Source organism: Limulus polyphemus, unplaced genomic scaffold (assembly GCF_000517525.1).
Source record: "Limulus polyphemus unplaced genomic scaffold, Limulus_polyphemus-2.1.2 Scaffold3352, whole genome shotgun sequence".
Classification (NCBI taxonomy): Eukaryota; Metazoa; Arthropoda; class Merostomata; order Xiphosura; family Limulidae; genus Limulus; species Limulus polyphemus.
This window is the reverse complement of record NW_013668962.1, coordinates 95,453-104,192: the sequence shown is the minus strand read 5'-3', so window position 1 is coordinate 104,192 and position 8,740 is coordinate 95,453. Positions and strand designations below refer to the sequence as shown.

At 31.7% G+C, this 8,740-nt stretch overlaps 1 protein-coding gene across 2 annotated transcripts in view; it reads right to left on the bottom strand.

The window, feature by feature from the left end:
- Positions 1-208: 208 nt before the first annotated feature.
- Positions 209-8,740, bottom strand: part of LOC106469200 (carboxy-terminal domain RNA polymerase II polypeptide A small phosphatase 1-like) — a 47,271-nt gene continuing 38,739 nt past the window's right edge. For both annotated transcript variants that reach the window (XM_013929666.2, XM_022397634.1), the window contains exons 7-8: positions 5,846-5,932; positions 209-1,165 (exon numbers count right to left, since the gene is read on the bottom strand). In XM_013929666.2, the coding sequence (XP_013785120.1) occupies positions 956-1,165; positions 5,846-5,932 (297 nt within the window). In that variant the 3' untranslated portion in view covers positions 209-955. The remainder of the gene's footprint in view (positions 1,166-5,845; positions 5,933-8,740) is intronic.

Genomic DNA, 8,740 nt, shown 5'->3' with positions numbered 1-8,740 from the left:
CATCAGCCACCTCTCTATTCTTGCAATAAGGTTCTAAAACAGGAAGGCATGTTGGCATGACAAAACATTCAAAACCCAATATGCATGCTATTTTTTGCACCAGTAGGTAGAGAGAAATTAAAAATATGTAGCTACTGACATCAATTAGAAGACAGTTACACGAAACCTTAACACGAGCACATTGTGACATCATATTATTGTTTGATATTTCCCTCCAACAAGGCAAGTTACAAATTAAATAATTGTCTTCCTTAAAGATATGAAATCTTTTATACCAAGCAACATATAATCAAACAAAAAACAAGTTATACAAATGTAACTCATGCTGATAGATCAGGCAATTGTTTGGTATAACATGAAAAAAAAGACACATTTCCCTCTTGATTCATTCCAGTAAAACAGTTCACGAAATTATGCATTCTAATAACAACGTGCGACACAAACTTGAAATAAAAACAAAATTCTAACATCAAAGATTAACCAATATTTCATGCACTGTTGTCTTCGTTTGAAAAAGTTAGTGCAATGCCAAAGTTTTTCACAGATTTATAATTTACTAAAGAAATTAAAAATAATAAACTCAAAATAAAGGACTTTGTACTTGGGAATCTCTTCCCAATGCAATGAGAGATCTACCCTTGGAAAAATTCCTCCCAACCTATATATATATATATATATAAACAATACAACAAACAGGTTTCAATTCGAACCCCGGAGTTTCATCCTACTGAACGCATGTATGTTAAGACATTTACAGGATAAAGAAATATTCATTATATGTGGTACTGGCAATACACAGATAAAGCTATTTAGCTGTTGTCGTGGCAACATGTCTCCTCTCTCTCTCCACCCTCTGATTTAGCTGCCTAACCTGATCTTCAACAGTGTTTTCATATTAAGTCTGCTATGCAGACATCGAAAACAACCAAGAACTTAAAACAAGTGGCTTCACCTACTAAGACCGAGAAGTACCATTGAGCTGTTTCTGAGAATAGATGGAAGGTCCATTAAGGATCTGAGAGGATTGTGGATGTACTCCTACTGTGTGGTTGATATTACATTTCAAGGAATACACACTGTCCATTTGACTCAATCTTTCCAGAGTAGGTACCAAGTCCCGGAGTTCGGTGTCAGACATATCATCAAACCATGAAGAGATGGGCACCTGGGTTACAAAAAATTTAATAAACTATAAATAAGTCTGTTTTATGTTTTTACAATGCCATATCTGACCTACATTGAAACCTAGTTGCAAGATCACATAAGACATACTAATCTTCACATTTTTAAAAGTTTTCAACACATCTAGTTCTTATTATTTTTCAGTTTAACATAATACGGTTCTATTTGATTAGGAAAGAAAAACTACCATAATAATACACAATAGTCATATTTAATACTTCTTTTCCCTGACATTGCTGTATTTTCCAAACACAGCTGAACCAATTCAGCCAGCAGGTTATACTAATACTTACAATAAAATAACTACTTTCTGAACAAGAACTTATGACAGTAATTAGTCACACTCAGTCAATATATCCAATATTTTAAATCACAGTACTGAAAATGATTATCTGGTTTAGAAGAATTTGATCAGTTTACCCAACTAATAAATCAGTTCGGAAAAATTTAAAAAAAACATGAGATATGTACCGTATTTTTCGGAATATAAGACACACCGGTGTATAAGACGCACCCTTATTTTGAATACAAAGTTTTGGGAAAAAAAAAGCTACATTCGCATTTGAAAGATTTTTATTGAACAAAAATTCAATATGATTCTTTAAAAATTAGTATATATTGTTCTAAACACAAAATAGCTCAAAACATCAAAATAAGAATAATATCGTAAATCAAAAAAAGGTTTACTGTTATTTAGTTCATTGCTTTCACTGTAATTTATTTGTTTATTCTTTAGGGATCATTATAAATAGTTATCTTTTTAAAAGAAAAAAAAAACTACTATTATTATAAATAACACATTCAATTGAACTAAACTATGCATGCCTATTTAAATATATTTACACATGGCCTGATTTTTCCAAGCCCGTTCCCTTGGCTGTGGTTTCGCTAGATAGTAGATATATTATTCATACCTTCGGTGTATAGGACGCAAGCTGATTTTGATATCAAATTTTGGGGTAAAAAAAGTGCGTCTTATACACCGAAAAATATGGTAAGTTCTTATACAAAATGATCAGAGCAAATGTGCACCATAAAATGCATTTGGTATTAAATGCATAGCGCATACCAACAGCTCATTTGTTTTCTTAATCGCAAAGTTCTGTATGTACCTTCTATTGTAATATCACTTCAGTAGCTCTTGACTTAAATTTTAATAGATTAGAAACACGTCAAACACAAAACCCCTCTGCAAAGTAATGCTTGAAAATGGTCTAGGAATAAAAAAAATAATACAGAACTATAACAAACACTTGGCTTCATTTTCCAGGAAATTTGTAGTTTTTATTCAAAAATACATAAAGTGACAATAATAACACCTAAGAGTTGATGTATTACCATCATGAGTTGCAAGATATTTCAATTTCTATTGAACAAAATATAGCCATCATATTAGTTGATGCTGTTTACTGGTTTGAGCATGTTAATAAACGAGTGTGTGTGTGTGTGTGTGTATTTTCTAATTATGTTTTTTTTTGCACAGAAATCAAATACTCACTACTTGAAATGGTGACCATGAACTTTTAACCCCAACATAAATATGTTCTTCCCATCCCCAATGTAAAGTTTGATTAAAATCTGTAGTTACAAACTCTGGATATTGTGCATAGATGTCTACGGGTGGACATCATAAGATGAAACATAAGATATTTCAGATGAAGAACAGTATTTTTAACCTTGATATGAAAACCACTTTACACTCAGAGCAGTCAACAATTTGACTCCATATGTTCATGGAGAAACATTTAGTGAAAATATTTCATTAAAAATCTGGATTTTTTTTGTTTTGTCTACAAAAGACTCTTAATGATTATTTAAAGTTTGAGAAATTTTGTGAAGATACACAAAACATATTAGAAGTTATAGTATGGAAACTTTCAGTTTGTGGTTATAAACTCGGCTGATTCGGCCAAGACCATAGCGAGAGAGTTAAAGAGCTAGGAGGAGAATGGGTGAAGTTTGAGTACAGCCGAGACAAATCGAAGGAAATTACCAGTTGAATGAGAACTAGGGTTAGGGTGAAGAAAGATTAGGAAATTTGACAGGCCACCCAAATAGGTCAGAGTTGTGAAGAGGAAGGGAAGTTGGAAGGATTATGCATGGAAACAGGTGAAGAGAAGCCTATCATCAACATAAAGTGGACCACAGACCCAGAACATGAAAATGTCAAGCGAAGACATAATGAGAATGCAGGTGGACTGACACTATACCAAACAGAAAATCACAGAACTGTTGTTTTGTAGTAATTTGTTTCAACAAAACCACAAATTTAAACTACATCTGCTCAGGTAGCAAGTTGAAAACACAAACACACAAAGCTAATTCTATCACTTTTAACTTTCTGACAGTGTGAAATTCTCTAATCTTTCTTCAAACTTGAACATTGTCTCTTTAAATAACAATCACTGTTTACAAGATCCCTTATTAAGTGAAAATTATTACACCAAATATTACAACATAATCAAATAACATCTACATTCCAAAATAATAATATTACTCAAATATCAATGAATGTAACTCCAGTGAATACCAAAGTAAGAAGTTTAATAACTTTGACTTGTTTAGAATTCCACTCAAAACTAGACCTTGGCTAGCTTCACTAGCCATCTCTAATTTTGAACTGATAAACTAGAGGAAAGGTACCTGATGATGACAAAACCTTGTCAAAATGTTGTACATTTGCTGCTATGTTAAACTTGTATTAACGTTTTTCTTCATTACCCATTCAAGCCATCTCCAAGCATTATTAGTCTAAGAGTGGGTTTCTCGTCATCGAAAATGTGGAGGATGGTAAGAAATGGAAAAGTTGAAAGAAATATATCACATGAGCCACGAAAATGTCAGTTAATAAAACGATCCAGAAAAAAGAACACAATCGAGTCGAAACAGCAAAGAAACCCAGAATTGTGCCAGCTGGATTAATCAGAAAGACCTGAACCAGAGTGACATGCATAAACATTTTCAGAGAGAAACTGATGGAAGGAGAAAAAACTAATGTTATAAACTGGATGTAATCCTTTCTTATCTTTCCAAAATCGGCAGACTGTATGGCAAAATGTGTGGGCCCCCAAACTCGAGGTGAGGCCCAACGAATGTCAGTTCATTGGATGACCAATCTCCCGACAAAGTAAACCCAAAAAGCTTCCAACAGAGTACCATGACCCGAAGCCTGGGTAAATGTGCTAATAGAACATATAATCTCCGAAGTGATAATGAAGAATTCATAATTCAAAATTAATAACCAAACACAACTGTGTTGGCAGAAACAAATAAAAAGTTTTTGTAATGAAGTAATAAGTTCCGTAACCAGGTACAAATATAAAATAATTCCACTTTGGAATAACTTGGAGTAAACTTAAGAGAAATTAATACAAAGATAGGGAAAAAAATTAAAATAAAACACTTCAAGAGAGTGCAAACTAAATGTTAAAACATGAGTGCTGCCAAACAAGAAGTGATAATTCAAGTAGAATTGAATAGAGGGAGTTAAATGAATCAAGAGAGTATGTTACACTCTTATTGGTGGAGGCTTGTTGCATGATGATTTTCATGTGAGATGCATTGGAATCAGTCAATTCCAGATTGGTGGGAGCATGAAGGTTTGTGGCATGCACAAAAACTTTTTTGCATACAGAAGGCAGTACTGAACGAGAATAGCCATTTATGTGAGAAGAGATAAAGTACTGTATCGGAATTACGGTAGGGGAGTACAAAGTTCGAAGGTAGAAAAGATTATTTTCTACACTTCTTTCTTTACTGTTTTATGTTTAAAAAAACAACAACTGAAATTGAAGAACTTATTTGTAAATAGTAATAATACATATGTAATGTATTATAACCGAAATGTGACTGTATTGTACAAAATACTTGTCCAGGAGAACCAAACCAAGACAGGTCACATTGTACAAGCCAGTTTTATATTATCGGATATAGTAACATGAGTGAATGTGCATCATGTTATTGCAACTTCTGTAATGTTAGTCAGAAGACATGGCTGAAAGGTCAATAAAATAAAAATAATATATATAGATATTGAATGTTATGAGTTTTGAGCTACTTAGACTGAACAATTGTGGTTTCATGTTACAATTTGCAGTCATTCCAGAAAGAAAAAAAAGAAAGAGAGTAATTTATATCTATTTCCTAACTTTCTTATAGTGGTTACCAAGTCAGTCAAATCAACCAAAACAGTTATATTTTCTAAAAAAAAAAAAGTTTGACAATTATCTGGCGGTTGTTAGGAGGTTATAGAGATTTCACATTTGAAATTTCATAATTTTCTGATGCATAAAAGTATTTTTAATCTAAAAATTGAAATTAGTTTGATTGGAACATTAGAAAAGAAAAAATACACAAGTAAATCATTAATTAAAAAAAATCTGATATTTTGTGCAGATATGTTAACATTTTTTAAAAGTTACGATATTACTGCTTTATGGTTACTTTGGGAGATAGAGGCTGGGTGGAATTAACCCATCCATAGTAAATGGGTTAAAGTGTCCCTACACCAATGGGCAAAAAAAAACTATTTGTTCTCTCATGGAGGTATACCCACTTAGCTCATTACACTCTTGAGTCGTGTGGTGTTGGGAGAGAGAGAGAGAGAGAAGAAAAAAATATTTTAAGTAAAAAAACAAACAAAGGCACGTAAAGAGAAACTTACTGCATTATCTGGATGGAAAATGTATGAAGCTGGAGAGTTGTCAAGAATAACAACTCGGTGCAGTTCTCTTCCTAATCTTGCCAAGTCCTGAAATAAAAAATTACATTGTACATCACAGAATCAGCCACAAAAAAAAAAAATAATAATAATAATAATAAAAAATGCTAAATTATATATCACATCATAATATTAATTTTTTTTAGTCATAATTTTTATTTTCCTGAATGGCACATACAGCAAACAGAAATATTTATTTTAAGTTTTCCAACATAAGCAAGGCTACCAGTAAATGTTGTTCAAATTTGAAATTTTATAAACAATTTTTACATTTTATTCATTTAAAGTTTAGCTCCTGGAAGAAAAATAAATTCTAAATTGTCGAAAACGCACAACTTTTCATCTATAATTATATGATTAAAAATCTAAGTTAAACTTTTATGCGCACATATAACATGTACATGTAAATGAGAAGAAACAGCTCACATTTAACTAATAAAAAACATATATATATATATCTGCTTCAGTGTTATAAGCCCTTAAAGTTAAAGATATAAAACCTAAATTACACAAGTTTTAGTTAGTTTATAAACCTTACTAAAATTTGTTTTTACTTAGTTTATACAGTACACGTACACTAAAACAATTTTTGTATTACAAATTATATTTTAGTAACACAGTAGTTGACCTTCAAGCTAATGTAACATAGTAGTTAAGCATCAAGCTAATGTTTCATTTCAATTCTGACATGAAACATTCGAGAAAAAAATATTTTCTCTGAACTGATAATCATCATGTAGATGCTCATAGTTAAAATAATTTCATTAGTGTGCATAATAATGATCAAAAAATTGTTATTTTTTATCTAAATAATTATGGAAGATAAAACTTTAAAGCATTACAACACAGTTTAACAGTTTAAGTAGCAAGAATTAGATAAAACTTGAGTGAAACAGTGATTTAAATACAAAAAAGAAGACAAACAGAATCCTAAACATAAAGATATTTTTTTTGTAGAAAATGAAGATAAAAAAAATGAACAATGAAGAAACCTAGACTCAATGATGCCTTGTCCATGAAAAAAAAAAGTTAGTGTATCTTAATCACTTCTCTCCCTCACTCTCTCAGTCTTAAATGTCAAAGTACCGCCCTGGAGGATGCTAAAAACAGACCAGACTAGAGTGGTGATATGGCAAGATCACCTACATCAGCTAAAACTTGACTATACAACTGCAGTTGTAAAAACTCTACTGAAATGTCATTGTCAATCTTCAGTAAATGTAAATTTGCTGTCACACACACACACACTCAAAATATCAAGACCAAGGCAATTCTTGAGATTTCTGATTTGTGTTGAGCTAACAATTCCAAGACACACAGTAGTATGTCTCATGGCCAAAAAAAACAACCTACAGAACACACACTATGTTATTAACAAGAGTGATAGTTTAGCAATTTTCCACCTTCTGTAGCTTGGACTGTGGTAATCCATACTGTCACATATTTTTAGTGGATGTGCTCTACTAGACTCTTACTTCACATACCAAATTTCAAGGGAATCCATTAAGAAACACCTGAGATATAACATCTCCAATTTTGATTGAATTTCTTCTTCTTTTTTTTTTTTGCACCAAAAGTACAGAAACTTTATTTGATAGAAAAACATACTTAACTTTTATGGATGTTTTTCAAATTTGGTACACTGATAGAACTTTTCAACATACAATAAGAAGTCTCATTTGGTGTAAACATGTGCAAAGTTATTCAACAAAAACCACTTACATATAATGAAAATGTTTGCACATGTCTATGCAAAAAGTCACGTGAGCTATCAGTCCAATATTTTTACTGCAGCTTCACCTAAGAGCAAAAGTGGACCATTTTCAGTTTTTTTGTCATTTGGATTAAAGATGGCTGATTTGGAGCAGCAAAATTTAAGGTGAAAGGATGTGCAGATACATAAGTACTGGTTAGGCCTAGTAAATTATATTAGCAGTTTCTATCTCAAGTTTTCAAAAGAACCATAGAGATGGTTATTATTCATTGTCAACTTCTCAGCACAAATTTACTAAATTTTGTGAAATGACCCTAATTAAAGAACATTTAGTATCAAATGATATTAGCTAAAGCAATTAGCATAAATAATGATACTTGATAGAGCTGTACCAATTGCAGGGGTTGATGACAAGAAACTGTTAATCTAAAGTCCATGGTGTTAGTATGAGGGAGGCTATTAACATTGTTCTAGTGAGGAAAAACTACCACTATATATTTCAAAGAATCTGGTTGGTTCTGTAAAGTAAAGGTCTGTTCCAACTAATAGGGTTGCAATCCTAAAACTAATGTTGGTTATTATCAAGTGATACTTTCTTATTTGGTGTGTACTAACAAAAAGTCATGATACCTAATCTAAAACACCTCAGGTGTGAAGAAAGGTGTGGCCAAAAAGGATTCAGTGTGCAACTTAAAGAAATGAAATCAAAATTGGCAGCCAAACTGATAGCTATACTTACACCATTGATAAGAATTTTACAGCAAATATTCATTCATTAGTTAGATAGGCTGCATATTTTATTTTACCCACCATCATGTCCAAAGTTGACCAGTTTGACCACCAATTTTGATTTCATTTTCATGCTGAATCCTTTTTTGGCCATAACCTTTTTTTTTTTCACACCTTAGGTGTTTTTGATTAGATGGAGACTAACAGTAACCATGCTTTTGTTTACATTCTTGAAAAATTTTTTAACATAAAACTTTATGATTTATCACTATTTTCCTGCTATCCTGTATAAAGAAAAACACTTGGTTTTAAAGAACAGAAAAAAGGGAAAGTAATAAACAAGTTTTCAAGCTATAGAGAGATTAAACACAAGTTGAATATAAATCTCTCTCTCT